The sequence below is a fragment of the Aulonocara stuartgranti genome (assembly GCF_965226115.1).
Source record: "Aulonocara stuartgranti genome assembly, chromosome: 11".
Taxonomy (NCBI): domain Eukaryota; kingdom Metazoa; phylum Chordata; class Actinopteri; order Cichliformes; family Cichlidae; genus Aulonocara; species Aulonocara stuartgranti.
In genome coordinates this window covers 22,242,701-22,260,720 of record NC_138947.1, presented here as the reverse complement: position 1 = coordinate 22,260,720, position 18,020 = coordinate 22,242,701, and the positions used below count along the sequence as shown (strand labels likewise).

Below are 18,020 nucleotides of genomic sequence, written 5' to 3'. Positions count from 1 at the left end.
AGTTTTCTATTGTCCAGCTTTGGTGTAGCTTTATTTTCCTGTTCTTAGCAGACAGAAGTGGCACTCAGTGTGGTCTTTCTGCATCTTCTTCTTCTGCTGCTTTTAGTGCTGTCAGAAAAGCTCTTCTGCACAGCTTGGCAATAATAATAACTGATTATTTACTTGCTGTTGCCTTCCTGTCAGATCGAAGGTCATTCTCCTCTGACCTTTGTTATCAACAGGACATTTTCACACAGAGAACTGAGATATTCTTTGTAAATGCTTTTTTTCTTCTATTTTTTTGGCTTCGTTAAGATCTTAATTTGTTAAAGCAGTGTAAAATTCTTTATTCCTATTATTTTAATATGTTCAGATACTATTTGTTTTTCTGTAATACAGTTATCTAAACCTATTTTCAAGAAAGTCTACTAGCTGTTAATTTATTTAAAATCAATAAGCACTCATGTTAAATGTAACATGTAAAACATTTCCTGACATTTTAATGCAGAGGTTTTTTAGGTAAAAATGACCTTCTGCTCTGCCACCTGAGCTACAGCCACCCCATCACCCCAAAATCATCCTTTTACTCCCATTTTCAAGGTATTTGCTTTTTAAGAGCTCTGGCAACAACAAGAATTTAATGTGTCATGTTGTCCTGCACATATCACTGATGGGCCTGCCAATGGAGTGCAGGGGTCAAATGTTCAAACCAGACTGTTAGTACCAGATGTTCCAGCTGGTACATATATTACAAACTTCCCTTTTCAGGTGACCGACACACAATTTCACTCTTCATTTGTGTAAAAAAATAGATTTATTTGAAAAGTTTTGTAAATGCAAACAATAATTATTTACAACAGAGAGCTCCCGTCATGAGATCACGCAAATACATGGGCAGTAGGTACTCTGTCCTAATGTAGAAAGTCAAATCCAGTTCAGTTGGACGAAATCTTGTCAGACTGGGCTTCAGTGACCTCGGCATCATTTTCAGTGTAAGCAGTTCATAACCCCATCTTCAACAATTCACAGTTTTTGTTTTCTTTGAGTTTTGTTTAATAGTAAATGTGTTTTAGAGCAACCCACCATCAGGCAATCCTTCATTTCACAAAGACGGAAAAGCTCTAAAATCCACTGCTCCTATCTGCAGAAGAGCATGTCCACCAGCAGCTCCAGCAGGTTCGCCTGTCCTATCACAGGCCGGAAGAAGAGTTCAGTGATGAGGCTGGGGGTGATGCTCTGCAACACGGAGGCTGTGAGGAGGATTTGAGCAAAGCGGTCCCCGTCCCCTGGGTGGAGGAGCTGAACCACCTTGCTTAAGGCCTGCTGAGCTTCCTGTTGCAAGCCTTCCACAAACAGGGCTGCCTTCAAATCTGGTACGTCTGTCGGTGGAAAAACAAAACTGTAAAGTTACATGAATGCTTAATATTGCACACCATTATTAAACCACTGAAAACTGACCAGAGAAAGCTGAAGCTGAACACTTCGAATACATACCTGGATTAAATATCGTGGTCCCTTTGAGGTATGCGTACTCCTTGGGGCTCAAATCCAAACTCCAAAACTTTTTGAGGCAAGACACGAGTTTGCTGACACCGGCCATAGTGGGCTGCTCCCTTTCCACCTCAGGGTTCTCAGGTCTGTTCAGGAGGATCTTTTTCAGCATGCTATCAGTGGGGATGTCCATCACCTCAAAGTCCACGTGCTCTTGGGCCAGACCCAGAATGAAGAGTGGCGCCCAGGAGCTTTTCAGAAGGGCGAACTGGTCGTTTGGAGGCAGCTGGTTAAAGGCGGGCAAGTTTTTCATGAAATTTAGGGTTTTTACCAGAACCGCCGAAGCTTCTTTGCAAATCTCCGACGGCCTTTTCAAGCACACTGTCCGTCGCGCCTCACATTTGCATCTGTGACGCACTGAATTGTAGCTGAAGTTGCCTTGGCTTGGTCTGCTGCCATCCATTTGGCTCAGGATGTTGTACAGGATAGGATTTGAAGTCCTATCACTGCTGGTTGAACAACAACACGCGCTGTCCATTTTAACCGAGTCACAGATTGTGTGGGCAGTTAAATGAATCCTCTCGCAGGATGGCCTCTTCACGCGCTTGTGAGCACAGCTGCTGCTGCTGCTTGGAGTCTCCCTCTATTTATAAGGCCAGCCCAACCTGCTTTAGTGGACTTTGACTTGTCAATACGTTCCATATGAAAAACAACTGTGTGTTCTGCCAGGTGACTGGAACAACCCTGGGAAACTGATAAGCTTTTCTCAATGAAAAGGAGCTGCTGATGTAAAGTCTGGCTATCAAGAGGGCTGGGTCTTATCTTGTAACCGGTGTCATTAACCCAGGCAGTACCAAGCTACCAAGGACTGCAAAAGTAATCAGCCCCACAGTGAGCCCCTGCTTGCTGCTAGCTCACACCTGTAATACTGGAAACAGGCCAAAGTAGACTTGGGTCACTGACCTGCGAGATAACTTCAAATAAAAGAGTAAAATCCCAGAAGACAATTTTATTTTAATACTCTAATTTAGTGGAAACTGGTTGTAAACAGCCACCTTGGTGTTATTGTCTTTACCTGACAATGTAAAACACCCTGAGGCGACTGTTGCTGCGATCTGGCACTATATAAATAAAACCGAATTATTTGGCAAGGAATCTTGACTTTTAAACAAGCTGAGTTATTACTATTTATATTGTGATTTTAACCAGAGGAAGCTTTATATAAGAGAAGTGTAATTCAGCCTCCTCCAGCTCACAAGGGTTGAAAAGTTGGACATGTATTTGATAGAGCAGACATTTATTTTCACTGCCACATTGCAATGTAAAGACTACAAGCATCCAGTGAAAACGCAAATTCTGCACAAACCTGTGAAGAAGAGCTAGAAAACCTTCTTGTGTGCCACAGGACAACCTTGAATATGGTTCTATTTATGGTACAGAAATAGCGTTTCAGCACTATCACACACTGGTAAATGGACTTTTACTCGCATAGATCAGTTGAAATCAAATTCAAACTGCTTTCTACAGTCTCACACATCCACACAGCACTATTATCTGTGCCTAAAACACCCACTCACACTCTAATGGATACATCAGGGAGGACTCAGGATTCAGTATATCACCCAGGAGTACTTTGACACCCAGACTGGTGGATCTGCAGCTGCCCAGTGGTTTTTATTGTATTTCATGTTTTGTATTTGTAACGGATGTTCCAATGAAAAGACCGACGCCACTAAAAGTCCAGATCTCTGGCAGTCTCGAGAATCCCTCCCTCCTGTAAAGATTAATCTGTAGTTTGGGAACAGGCAGAGATAACTGGTTAGTAGATCACAGGTCAAGCTTTGTGAAACACGGGGACTTACTATTAAAGCAGGGTCAGGTGATTATGATGATTCTGAGGCGACTGGAGTGGGTGCGTAGCCGTTTATCTATTAGCTGGAGAATCCACAGCATCTGTGCAAAATGACCGCTGAGATATTTCAGCCTGCACCCAAGAAGTAGACTGCACCGTACCTGCAGCCCTCCAGCTCTGCCCCATCCACTCAATAAGAAAACAAGAAACGAATGTGTGAGAAACCGCTCTACTGACACAACTGCTACACACGTTTTTTTTCTCCCACCACCCCCAAAACAATTATTTTTCACAATTAAACACAAAACCACCTGCATAAAACTGTTATTTATTGTTTGTTATTGGTTTTACCTTTGTGAGTTTTATTTTTGGGGGATTTGGTTTATAATTTGAGGCTTAAGTGTTTTGTTTTTTTCAGATGTATGTAGGGATTTACTTAAAATTGACCTTGGAAGTTATTCATTTCATTTCAAGTGTTCTTTATCATTGTGTGTTGAGATAAAATTGGAAATTGTGTGTCTTATATCTTCACAAATACACACACACAACTATTTAAAAAATATTCTCAAGTCAATATAAAAGAAATCCAGATCAGTCTCCTGTGTACTGTGAAGGGAATTTCCAGCCCTGGCTGTGGTGTGCAGACTTTACGCTGATTGCCCTGATACGTGCTGTACTACTGTACTGCAAAAAAAAAATCTAGTAAACATTTGTACTGGCCATGGCAAATTATTGTCCCCATGAGGTTGATCTTACTTCAGTCTGTGACATTCGTATATCTCTTCATATATCAAACTAACTTTTATGAATTTTCTTTTCAAGTTTCTGAAACTTGAAATGAGCACAACAAACTCCTGTACGTGGAGTTCATGGTGTCCGTAACATGTTGCACACTTTTCCACTTGTCATTTAAATGCATTTATCCTATTTTGTTATCTACCCCGTACCTGGCACCGAGCTTTGGGGCCGATAAGAAAATGATTTTATTATCGTAAGAAATAAACAAACAACCCAATGTGGAAGACCTCTGGTTTGAACATCCAGTGCCATGAACTATAGACAGTAAAACATTTATGATAGTCAGTGATCCCGGGTGCCACCATATATGATGTACCATCCTCGTTATTTATTGTTATTTAGTGACACATTTGCCAAAAAGCCTGACAAACCCAGAAGCTTGAAACTGGAAGTTTAAGAGGAGGATCTGAACTGCAGGGTACCTGTGTCAAGGTCAGTCCATAAAGTGAATGACCGCAATAAAGAGATTACACACCAGACACAACTGGCAGCGCCAGTCACCGAATATTTGTTTTATGTTATCAATGCCTTTACTCATTCCTTGAAAGAATACATGAAAAATGTTTAACAGCCCTGTTTTTTTCCCAGGGTGATCTCATTATGATGGACAGTATCATATCAATCATATGGGACACGATGTCCGTACTCACAGAAGCCTAATCGAAATTGACCACAGCTTCAAAACACGAGAAGATGCACGGGGTTATTTTCAAGAGCGCGCTCCCTTCAGGGAAGTGACCTATAATGCACTCAGCAGCCCTCAGGCTTCATCAAGCATGCTGACAGTTGTAAATGGTTTTGATAAGGCCTGTGTTTATAGAGGTTTGGAGCAGGCACAGACGGGCACGGAGGACAGACGTTTATCTCTGCCAGGACAGTAAAACGAAACGTCCTTCATACTATAAGTAGAACAACCACTGTGTTCGGAGTAAAGGGAAGCAAGATGGTGATGATGTCATAGACAGGAGCTGAAGACTGTTTTCCTAATATCTTCAATATTCATGCACCTTAAAATAATTTATTAGGACACTTTACTGTAATTGCATTACTGGATTTGTGGAAATATGAGTCGCTCAGACTCATCTTCACAGTTTTCCCAAAACACTGACTGACTGAACTTCCACTGCTTCCAGTTTTTTCAGGCCACTGAACGTTCCGTGCTACCACGTGGGTGCATGATGGACGTCATGTGTTGAACATGACTTTTGGCCTTGACCTACTGCTAATACAGAGGTTCATTTGCCTGGTTCCATTTTAATAAGGTCATCAACCCAAAGATGATTCACACAGGGTGGCCTCATGGGAACACGTACTCAGGAGACGAAAAAGACCCCCAGAATCACTCAATTAAAATTCAGATTGAAATTGCATTTATATACTGTCATGAATCAAGCAGCCAGGAACACACAGGCACAAATGTAATCTTAAAAAAAAAAAAAAAAAAAAAAAAAAAAAAGGGTTTTATTATACCCCCAAAAAGGACAAGATGATTACAAAAATTCAAAATAACAAAAATAAAGTTTTTAAGAACCAAGTGGGCCCATAAAAGACTTTAACTTAACGCTACTCAAAAGTCACTTAACAAAAACATACCTCAACAACCTGATCTGCCCAAATGAGAAACAGCTCCAGTTATATAGCAAATGAATAAACCATTATATACACCAAAGGTGAAAACTAAAGAGATAACAGCTAACCATCATTCAAGAAGAACCCCATTCCCCCTGCATGATCACAATAGATGGTCCAGTCCACTTTATTGGCTTCTGCATTTAAACCAGCTCCACCCTCAGCCTCCTCTTTCAGCCAAACCAGGAAGGACTGGAGCGGAGGTCAGGTAACTCAGAAAGAGCAGAAATATAATCAATATAACATACCTATATAAAATAACAAACAATGCAAAGCAAAGTCTATGCCACCATTTGGGCTATAGCTTAGTGCTGTCATGCATTACAGGTAAACTCAAAATATCAAATTAGTTAACTTATGATCACAGAAGCTTTAGAGCATAACATAAACATAAGACAAAAGACCAAATGAATATTACCTAAGTATCTCAGTTGTGTGGTTGCATGCATCCATCACATATACACACTGAACTTTAAATTGCAGTGAAATAAAATTTTTTAAAGATGTTTTTGATGTTTTTTGTTTTTGAAGCCCTTCAGTCTCAGATGCCATCTGATGTTTATGGGTCTGCAGTTGGCACCAGTAACGGCCTTAATTTGGGTCGAGGATCATCCAGCGTCTTGATGGACAGTCAACTGGATCCTCTGGCTGAGTGCTTGTGAAATTTTTTTGGGTCTTCCACTTGACGTTTTTGGTCCATAACGTTCAGGATCATTTAAGAAATGACTGTCTTATTGCATCCTACCTCAGCAGCCATGGCACACTGCGAGAGACCCCGCTTGTGCAGTTCAACAACCCGACCACGTTCAAAAAGAGAACGTTTTTTTGCCTTTGCCGTCAGAACGTTATGACAGTGTGACTACCTGACAGAAAATGTCAATGAATCCACATTTCTGCACAGATTTGGCCTTTTAAAGGCACGTGGTCCTAAACTTTCATCAGCTGTAAAACCGCTTGTTTCAGTTTAAGCGTTGTTTTCAATAAACATGTTTTGTCTCACTCCCATTTCTTCTTGTTGCATGAAGAAAGACCAACGCAAAGTGGTGCACACGTGAGAAGTGGAATGAAAATCATACATGATCCCAAACATTTTTTACAAATAAAAAACTGAAAAGTGGGGTGTGCGTAATTATTCAGCCCCTGAGTGCAGTCAGCTGCCCATAGACATTGCCTGATGAGTGCTAATGACTAAATAGAGAGCACCTGTGTGTAATCTAATGTCAGTACAAATACAGCTGCTCTGTGACAGCCTCAGAGGTTGTCTAAGAGAATATTGGCAGCAGCAACAACAAGTCCAAAGAACACACCAGATGGGTCAGGGATAAAGTTATTGAGAAACTTAAAGCAGGCTTAGACTACAAAAAGATTTCCCAAGCCTTGAACATCCCACGGAGCACTGTTCAAGCGATCATTCAGAAATGGAAGGAGTATGGCACAACTGTAAACCTACCACGACAAGGCCGTCCACCTAAACTCACAGGCCGAACAAGGAGAGTGCTGATCAGAAATGCAGCCAAGAGGCCCATGGTGGCTCTGGACGAGCTGCAGAGATCTACAGCTCAGGTGGGGGAATCTGTCCATAGGACAACTATTAGTCGTGCGCTGCACAAAGTTGGCCTTTATGGAAGAGTGGCAAGAAGAAAGCCATCGTTAACAGAAAACCATAAGAAGTCCCGTTTGCAGTTTGCCACAAGCCATGTGGGGGACACAGCAAACATGTGGAAGAAGGTGCTCTGGTCAGATGAGACCAAAATGGAACTTTTTGGCCAAAATGCAAAACACTATGTGTGGCGGAAAACTAACACTGCACATCACTCTGAACACACCATCCCCACTGTCAGATATGGTGGCGGCAGCATCATGCTCTGTGGGTGCTCCTCTTCAGCAGGGACAGGGAAGCTGGTCAGAGTTGATGGGAAGATGGATGGAGCCAAATACAGGGCAATCTTGTAAGAAAACCTCTTTGAGTCTGCAAAAGACTTGAGACTGGGGCGGAGGTTCACCTTCCAGCAGGACAACAACCCTAAACATAAAGCCAGGGCAACAATGGAACGGTTTAAAACAAAACATATCCATGTGTTAGAATGGCCCAGTCAAAGTCCAGATCTAAATCCAATCCAGAATCTGTGGCAAGAAAACTGCTGTTCATTAACGCTGTCCATCTAATCTGACTGAGGTGGAGCTGTTTTGCAAAGAAGAATGGGCAAAGATTTCAGTCTGTAGATGTGCAAAGCTGGTAGAGACTGGCAGCTGTAATTGCAGCAAAAGGTGGTTAAGATAAGATAAGATAGAACTTTATTAATCCCTCGGGTGGGTTCCTCTGGGAAATTCGATTTCCAAAAAAAGCACAGCAACGACCGAAGTTACAGTTACAGAATTGTTATATATATATATATATATATATATATATATATATACACACACACACACACACATATATAAATACAGAGACAAATATAAATAAAATATACAAAGGGGATAAATAGAATAAATAGGAATAAAAAATAAAAATACAAGTGAATTGCACATTTCAAGTATTGAGTCTGTTGACTATTTACAAAAAGTATTGCACAAGGTATTGTACAGTGAGGTGAAGAGGCACTACAGCTTAGTTGTTCCCCCCACCTTTGTCCTCCTGTTTCCTCTCCCCTCCAGGGAGGAGTTAAACAGTCTGATGGCGTGTGGGACAAAGGAGTTTTTAAGTCTGTTAGTTCTTGTCTTGGGGAGAAGCAACCTGTCACTGAACAGACTCTTCTGATTGTTAATGGCCGTGTGCAGAGGATGCCTGGCATTGTCCATAATGTCCATCAGTTTCTTTAATGTCCTTTTCTCTGCCACTGTCACCAGAGTGTCCAGCTTCATGCCGACCACAGAGCTAGCCCTCCTGATCAGTTTCTCCAGCCTGGATGAGTCCTTCTTTGCTGTGCTGCTCCCCCAGCACACCACAGCATAGAAAAGTACTCCAGCAACCACCGACTGGTAAAACATCCTCAGGAGCTTCCTGCAGATGTTAAAAGACCTCAGCCTCCTGAGGAAGTACAGTCGGCTTTGGGATTTTTTTATACAGGTGCTCTGTGTTGCATGACCAGTCCAGTTTATTGTCCATCCACAGCCCGAGGTACTTGTACTTGTTGACCACCTCCACCTCCTCCCCCTCTATCTGAACCGGCAGTGGACCTTCTCTGGACCTCCCGAAGTCCACAACCAGTTCCTTAGTCTTTGAGGTGTTGAGTTGCAGGTGGTTTGTGTGACTCCATGCGACAAAGTTCCTCACCAGACTTCTGTACTCCTCTTCCTGATCATCCCAGATACACCCCATGATGGCTGTGTCATCTGCAAACTTCTGAATATGGCATAATTCAGAGTTGTAGCAGAAGTCAGAGGTGTACAGGGTGAAGAGAAGAGGGGACAGCACAGTTCCCTGTGGTGCTCCTGTGCTGCTGACCACAGTGTCAGACGTGATGTCCTTCAGCCTGACGTACTGTGGTCTGTCGGTGAGGTAGTCGGAGATCCAGGCCACCAGGCAGGGGTCCACCTCCATCCTGTTCAGTTTTTCCTGAAGCATACAGGGCCGGATGGTATTAAAGGCACTGGAAAAGTCAAGAAACAGGATCCTGACCGTGCCTTTTCCCCCATCCAGGTGTGAGTGGGCTCTGTGTAGGAGGTACAGGATGGCATCCTCCACTCCGACACCCGCCTTGTATGCAAACTGTAGTGGGTCCTGGGCATGTTGTACCTGTGGTCGGAGGAGGTTGAGGAAGAGCCGCTCTAGAGTCTTCATAAGATGTGACGTCAGTGCCACCGGTCGGAAGTCATTCAGCTCATTGGGCCGGTTCCTTTTGGGGACCGGGACGATGCAGGATGTCTTCCATAGGGCGGGCACTCTCCCCAGTCGCAGACTGAGGTTGAAGACTCGTTGTAGCGACTCCCCAAGTTCAGCAGCACACGCCTACAAAGACTCAGGGGGCTGAATAATTACACACACCCCACTTTGCAGTTATTTATTTGTAAAAAATGTTTGGAATCATGTATGAATGTCGTTCCACTTCTCATGTGTGCACCACTTTGTGTTGGTCTTTCACGTGGAATTCCAATAAAATTGATTCATGTTTGTGGCTGTGATGTGACAAAATGTGGAAAAGTTCAAGGGGGCCGAATACTTTTGCAAGCCACTGTATGTGCCAAAGCTTTTATTGCACTGGCAGTGTGTTTGGGATCATTGTCACGCTGAAAAATGAAGCTACTGCCAATCAGATGCTTTTCACGTGTTATTGAATGGTCGTTCAAAATCTGACTGTTCATAATTTCACCAATTGTGAAAAGATCCCCAACACCACTGAAATTTTAAGGACACACTGCACACCATGCTGAGATACGCCAAGTTTTGAATGACCTTGTTGGTGTGAAAATACTATTTTATGTATTTCAAATTGTGTTATCTTTGGCATTTTGCACAAGTTTGACTAAACAAGTGGGAACTAATCATGTTTTCTTTGCCACTTAAAATTGGTTCTTTGCTTAGCTGTCTGCTATGTGTACACACAACACAGGTTCATCTCTTGAGTTAGGTGGCTGTTTTATGATCTAATCACATATTAACCACATCTACTGTTGTTTAATTTTAATTTTATTTTTACATCACACACGTTCACACATGCACATTCTCAAGAATTTGTTTGAACTTCCACTAATCAGGAGGGTGATGACTAATGCACGGTGTGTGTGTGTGTAATATGATGTGTGACATAATGTCAGAGTCCAGACACCCGAGTCTAGTTTTACTGCCCATTACTATAAAAATACAACAATAAAAGCTGAGGTGAAGGACAAAGCAAGGGTTAACTTTGGGTTAATGAACTCTGACTAGATATATTTCTCAGCTGCCTCTTTCTCTTTTATCCTTTTACTAGTCATGCTAAGTTAAACAGTTTTGAACAACTCTTGGTGTATTTCTAATGAAATGAAGGTTTTACTGTGACCATTATTAAAGAGGCGGAATTGGCAACTTATAGTCAGTGTGAAAAGAAATATACCTGTGCAACCAAGTGAGACATGATTAAACATGTTGTCTATCAAAGCACATCGATGCCACTTTGATGTGACCTCTTATAATATATACTGTATGAAAACATTAAGACAGTGCTTAAGCAGTTCTATTAATCCAATGGTCTATTTACTGAGCTATCGGTATTGGCATGTATAATGGCAGATAAAAGAACATTTTAAAACTAAAGGAAAAATTGGAGAAAGACCAATCAACTATGTAAAGAGTGTTAATTTTAGCAGCATTGGAAGGAATCTGAATGCAACTTCTGTGTTCATAACTTACCTGTTTGGGATGCCACAAACACAGCAACCAGCTGACCTGTGTAGAATCGAGCGGACGGTAAACAACTTAATATAAAATATCATATAACAAGTTTGGAATGTCAGACTTTTAAAAAACAATAAAGACAAATGAACTTTGTCCTTATGTCAAATGTCAGTATCAGTATGGGTTGGGCTCTAATTTTTTAACTTGATGTTTATGATTCTGGATTTTCCTGACCAATCTTGCATCACTTTGTTTTCCACAAATTACACAGCACATTTATATACAGACTTTAAACACCAAAAATCCAACCATTAAGACCCAATATGTGATTTTAAGCAATCTGATTATATATTTTGAGCAGCACTGGTTACTGGTTGTGTGGATGTCAGGGGGGATTTCACAGTGAAAATATAAAAAGGATCAAGAATGGTGATTGTTTGGATATGGTCTGGATTTTTGTGATGATTGTATTTTGGGTCACTGCATTTGTTTTGTTATTATATTGCTGCTTTTCTTTCTTTAAGGTTTATTTGTATTTCTGTTAGTTCCTGTTTTGGACTTTGAATTCAAGCTGATTATGAAAAATGCTTTTTATTTTTTTCTTTCTGTCTGTAGTCAGGTGTTGGGGTCCTGAAAACTGTGACTGGCAGACACACACACAAGCTGGTACATGTGAATGTCCACTGTATCTACATTGTACACTAAATAAATAAATGTTTAAATACTGACATTCAATGTTGAGCTAACCGTTTCTGTACTCCTTCCTTTACTCCACTGCATTTGTCTGACAGCCACTTATTAAATTTTGAGATTACAGTGAAAAACTGTGGATCTCTGGATTCTGTGATTTTTAATTTGATATTTTCTGCTAAACTGAATGAGGACGTGTTCCTTTATGGGTTGAGAGCCTTCTCCTTCTGATATATAAAGAGTTAAAAACGGTCTTGGCTGTAACAAGCTATGTTCAAAGGTAAACAGGGCTGTTTTCTGAGTCCATAAAAAAGGCTGACTTTTAAGAGCTACCTTAAAAGTCAGCCTTTGACAGGCTTTGACAGGTCAGGGACGCTATAAACGCAACACTCATATATATTATGATGTGTTGATGTATATTAAACTGTACGCACATTATAAAAAAGCAAGCTTAAATGAGCTCAACATTAAACATTTACATCCGTAAAACATGCATAAACAATATAATGCAGCAGTCTCATAAAACCAAAAACAGCATATGCAATAGTAGAAAGAGAAAAAGTACTTTCAGAAAAGACGTTAGGACGAGAGATGTGCTCTCCAGATATCCTAGATTTAATTATGATGGAGAATTCAGCAAAAGGGAATAAAAAGGAGGGATTTCCCGGACTGTTTTTATTTAATCAGATTTGATTAATTAATTTTTTTTTGCTCATAACACATAAAAATTGTGCAGGAAAAAATATTAGTGCTCACTTTGAGATTAAAATCGAATTAAATATTTCGACCTTTTAGAAAAAAGGTCGAAATATTATTTTCAGATAATTCTTTCAAATAACTCCCTGAAAAAGTTTCTGCAGGTTTTGCCAAGATGTCTTCTTGCGTTTAAGTTTAATACTTAATGATTTTTTTTTTTTGACATGGTTAATAATTGTTATGAACGTTTATGAGTCGATGAGCTTTACTTCTGTAACGTCTGCGGAAGCGGATATGACGTCATTTACAAACGTTCCTGAAGATAAACAATCATGGCGGACGCTAAAGCTGACCCTCCGGTGTATTTTGCAATAACCAACATTCCTGTCGCGTTTCGCTCAGCAGACCTGAGGAATTATTTCAGTCAGTTCATAGAAAGCGGAGGTTTTCATTGTTTTCACTACCGACACAGGCCGGAGGTTCTCAGGGAGTCCGGGGCGCCTGAGAGCTCGGTGTCTGGAGATGACTCGGAGCCCCGTTCCTCATCTTCGGAGTCCGCTGAGCTAACAAAGATCCCAGCCGAGTCAAAGCCGGCGGTGAGGTCGTGCTGCTGCATCGTCTCAGTTCGCGCTAAGGACGCTGAGAGGTTCGTGAGGATGTATGCGGGGAACCACTGGATCGACGCGAAGGGAAACTGGCTGGCAAGACGATGTGTTATCAAGAGAGTCAAAGTTTCCTACGACAAAGGTGAATTATGTCATATGCGACGTATTAATGTGGCACATGACACATTAGTCATTGACAGGTCAAGGTGAGGAGTATTAGTTATCATCCAGTGATAAAAGCTGTAGTTCCTGTGCCTCTGTTGTGAGCCTTAGAAGAAAATCACAGCCAGAATTATAAAAATAAGAAATTATTTATTTATCTTATATTTGGGGAAATGCTTTTAAATCAACAAAGCAAAACTGAATTTTAAAAGATGTGGAGGATTATTAAAACGGCTGAGCAGCTGAAAGAAGAAGACAGACATTACAATTGGCTGGGTCTTATATACTTTAACCCTTTTCTTCTACCTGAACACTTGCTGTGCTTCCTACAGCTTGTCTCCTTCACCAATTCATAGAAGCACTTTTTAAATTGCTTTCTGTCTAACACTGACACTCTGATGGATGAGAGAAACTTGGTTAGTTGCTGAAGCTGCTCAAAATACAACTCAATATTATAACACTTCTCCAGTCTGTATGCCAGGGATCAAACCTCCAAGCTTCTGATTAGTAGATGACCTGCTCTACCTCTCGAGTTACAGTCACCCCACAGTGTTGGAGAGAGATTCCAAAAGATCCGCCGTGGGCAGCATTTATTGGAGAGAAGACAGGAAAGCTGGGACAAAGAGCATGGGCAAGACACACAGTAAATGGCTGTAGGGAAGATTTGAATTTAGGCCTCTCTTAGGCAATAGCGTTACGGCACACGGGTCTCCTATACTGGTGTCTGAAAGAACTTGATTTTATTTGGAAGAGACCTCCAGCTGAAAAAGGCTCAGGCTGGAGCATATAGACAACAAGCAGGACTAAAAGAAAAGTTAAGATCATGCGGTAGTGGCATATTAAACATATGGGGGGTGAAAAGATGGGAATGGAGACTATATGCTCAGTGCATCATGGGAAGCCTCAGCCCAGCACCTTGAGCCTGTAGCAAAAAAAATTATGACTATGATGTTAACTATAAGCTTTATCAATAAGGAACGTTTAAATCCTAACCTTCAACGTAGAAGAGGTGTCTGTCTCCTGAATCCAAACTGGGAGCTGGATCCACTGGGGAGGACCTGACAGCTAAAGGCTCTGACTCCCATTCTACTTTTGGAAACTCCATAAATCATAAGCCTGCTGAGAGTGCTACTGGGATGATATTAAACTGTAAGGTCTTTAAGATAAGATGGAGGCTTTGTATGTGAGGAAAAGGATTTAAAATTCAGTTCTGGTTTTAACAAGAAGCCAGTGATGAGAAGCCAGTATGGGGAAAAATATGATCTCTCTTTCTAGTGCCTGTCTGCACTCTCGTTGCGGCATTTTGTTTTGTTTTGTTTTTCACTGAAGGCTTTATGGGAAGTTTTTAGGAGAACCTGACAGTAAGGAATTACAATGACCCAGCCTAGAAGTAAGAGGTGCACGAACCTTTCACATCGTGTGGTTTTTGTCACTCTTTGTACATGTATTATTATTTTTTCCTTTCTTTCAGATGACGGATCTTTCCCCTATAAAACAAAGTATGAACAGCGGCACCGTGTTTCCTTAACAGAGCGATTCACAGAGGCCGACCTCAGAAGCCTCTCCGAACTGAATCCACCTGCTCTGATGCAGAACGGGAATGTGGGCACATCCGTAAAAGTGTTTCTCCAGCTCATCCAAGCCTGTCGCCTGCCTCCACGCCTCATTCGGAAACTGGGGCTCACTTTCCCCAAGACCAGTTCCAACCGTCGCTATGGGAACGTGCCCTTCCAGTACCATGACACTTGCACACTTCCAGCCACAGAAGAGACTGTATTAACAGCTGCTGGACATGAAATATCAGGACCAGGTACTTTGCCTGGTTCATCCTTAGGATCGAGGCAGCTGGGTGATAACACAGAAACCACTGAGGCTGATGAAGCACAGAAGGAAGACGCAGAGGAAGAGGATGCGCAGTCGAATGCTGATGATGTAGGTTCAGTTCAGTCCTATCAACCAGCTGTCTGTCAGCGTGTTGGATAAATGTGTTGGTTTTAGTTTGTGTCGGCTGTCCATTAGGTGCAGCCTAACTAAAACCATCATCATCCCTTTATTGTAGTTTGCTAATTTCTTCATGTGATTGATTGTAGGATGATGACTGCTGTGAGGAGTGGGAACGCCACGAGGCTTTGCATGATGATGTAACAAGCCAGGAGCGAACCAAAGAGAGACTGTTTGAAGAAGAGATTGAGCTGAAGTGGGAAAAAGGAGGCTCAGGTCTGGTGTTCTACACTGATGCTCAGTACTGGCAAGAGGAAGAAGGAGGTAGGCACCAAAAACACTAATGCACTTTGAAGAAAAAAGCTTGCATACTATACTGTGTTAATAAACGAGCAATGGGGTGTGCAGGTTATTAAACAAACTTTAGGTAAATAGGTGTGGAAAGGCAAACTGAACGTGTCTGTATGTGTTAATTAGTATAAGAAATCAATTCAGTGGAGATGCTGACAAACAAATTCCGCTCTACAATAACATACATTAAAAGATAATTGCAAATATACTCACACTGGCCGCTTTGTTAGATACACCTCTTCAGTAGCTTGCTAATTCAAAAATTCGATCAGCCAATCACATGCCAGCAACTGAATGAGTTTAGACATGCGAACGTGGTGAGGACGACCTGCTGAAGCTTAAACCAAGCATCAGAATAGGGAAGAAAGCTGGTTTAAATAACTTGAAACATAGTTGTTGCTGTCAGACAGTTTGGTCTGAGTATTTCAGAAACTGCTGATCTTCCGGCGTTTTTCGCACACAAGCATCTGTCGGGTTTTACAGAAAACGGTCCAAAAACAAGCAAATATAAAGTGAGCAGCAAATTGTGGGTGAAAATGCCTCGTTTGGTGTCAGAGGAGAACAGCCAGACTTCTTTATGAGTGAAAGCAACAGTAGCTCAAATAATCACTCGTTAAAAAAAGGGGGGGCAGAACAGCATATCTGAATATGTTAAACCTTGAAGCACATGGGCTACAGCAGCAGATGTCTGCTAAGAACTGGAAACTGATGTTCACAAAAGTTCAACAACTCCAGACAAAAGAAGACTGGAAAAGAATGTTGGAAACACTGGAACATCAGAATTAGGAGTAACCAACATGGAAGCATGGATTCATCCTGCCTTGTGTCAACTGCTGGGGTGTGGAATATTTTCTTAGCACACTTTGGGGTTCTTAGTACCAACTGACCATCATTTAAATGTCACAATCTACTTTTGTGTTGCTACTCGCCATGAACATCCATCTTTATGACAACAGTGTACCCATTTCCAACAGGATAACAAGCCACGTGAAAACACTGAGATCATCATAAACTGGTTTCTTGAACATGACAATGAGTTCACTGTTCTCAAATGGCACAGTCACCAGATCTCAATTCAATAGAGGGATGTGATGTAACCAGAGATTTACATCATGAACAAATAGCTAACAAAACAACAGCGACTGTGTGATTACATTCATGTGTGTTTCTCTCGTTTTTCAGACTTTGATGAAGAAACAGCCGATGACTGGGATGTTGACATGAGTGTTTACTATGATAAAGGTAAAAATTTTTTACCCTAATTAACTAAACTGTGTTCTATTAATGCAGAGTCAGATTTCCTATAACCAAGTCCTTTTACAGATGGAGGTGACATGGATGCTCGAGATTACGTCACAATGCGGTATGAAAAGAGGCTGAGGGAGGGTCATGAAGATGGATCGGGGCACAATCAGTCTATTGGCCGCTTTGAGAGGTTCACTAAGGTGAGGAGGTTGCCATCACATATAACTTAATCTAATCTTTCCTCTTGTTACACATCAGATAACTGCACATATATTTTTTCTCTGATTAGGGCTTTGGGCGTCGTGTGATGGAGAAACACGGCTGGAGGGAAGGTGAAGGCCTAGGAAACAGCCAGACTGGAATTTCTGAAGCACTTGAAAATGAGGGGCAACATCCCAACTGTAAAAGAGGCTTTGGGTGAGCATGAGCACAATCAGCGGAAGATTTTGATCGACTTTGCTCTCAAGCTGACGGCAGGTCGCTTGTTCCAGGCTCAGGTGTCAATCAATACTGCTATTCTTCACTCTCATTGGTAGTTGTTTCGATCCTATGGAGGAAGTTAAAAGAAGTTAATTTTACATCCAACCCACTTCCCAAACGCCAGCAGTTATTCCGCCCTTAGTCACTTGAAATTGCAGGATGTCACTCAATTTGCTTCCAGTGTGGACGCAGCTTAACAGCTAATATAATTTTAAGCTTTGGTATGTGAGGTAGGTGATGCTGATGCTGTGTTGTTTTTTTCCTTTTCTTTTTTGCAGGTATCATGGAGAGAAATTGGTCTTACATCCTATAAAAAAGGCCAGAACAGATTATCATATAACTACAGTGTATGATAAACCCAAAGACATAGACAGAGGCGATACCTTGCTGAGACGGCAGCCGAACACAAGTATGAAGTACAGAGGGTGGCAACCAGGTGGCAGCATTGGCCCACAAAGATCACAAAGATGACTTTAATAAAATTTAATTAAAACCATTTTAACATCATGGAACTCTTTTTTTTTTTTTTTTAAACACACACATACTTATCTCTCTCTCTCTCTCTCTCTCTCTCTCTCTCTCTCTCTCTCTCATATATATATATATATATATATATATATATATATATATATATATATATATATATATATACATATATATACATATACATATACATATATATATATATATATGTTGAAATCCTTTTTTCATGTGATTAGTGTCTCTAATTTTTAATCTCACACAAAATCTAGTTTTCCTATATTAACTATACACATGTGTATGAATT

The 18,020-nt window shown here is 41.2% G+C and overlaps 2 protein-coding genes across 2 annotated transcripts; one reads left to right on the top strand and one right to left on the bottom strand.

Moving 5' to 3' along the window:
* Positions 1 to 819: 819 nt before the first annotated feature.
* nr0b2a (nuclear receptor subfamily 0, group B, member 2a) lies at positions 820 to 2,075 on the bottom strand. The gene is made up of 2 exons (XM_082552829.1): positions 1,474 to 2,075; positions 820 to 1,358 (listed from the first exon to the last, which is right to left on the bottom strand). The coding sequence occupies exons 1-2, from the start codon at positions 2,006 to 2,008 to the stop codon at positions 1,117 to 1,119; spliced, it is 777 nt and encodes a 258-aa protein (XP_082408955.1). The 5' UTR covers positions 2,009 to 2,075; the 3' UTR covers positions 820 to 1,116.
* A 10,664-nt stretch (positions 2,076 to 12,739) lies between these two features.
* Positions 12,740 to 17,729, top strand: gpatch3 (G patch domain containing 3). The gene is made up of 7 exons (XM_082552270.1): positions 12,740 to 13,196; positions 14,688 to 15,148; positions 15,307 to 15,481; positions 16,691 to 16,750; positions 16,832 to 16,953; positions 17,043 to 17,170; positions 17,512 to 17,729. The coding sequence occupies exons 1-7, from the start codon at positions 12,782 to 12,784 to the stop codon at positions 17,702 to 17,704; spliced, it is 1,554 nt and encodes a 517-aa protein (XP_082408396.1). The 5' UTR covers positions 12,740 to 12,781; the 3' UTR covers positions 17,705 to 17,729.
* Positions 17,730 to 18,020: the final 291 nt, after the last annotated feature.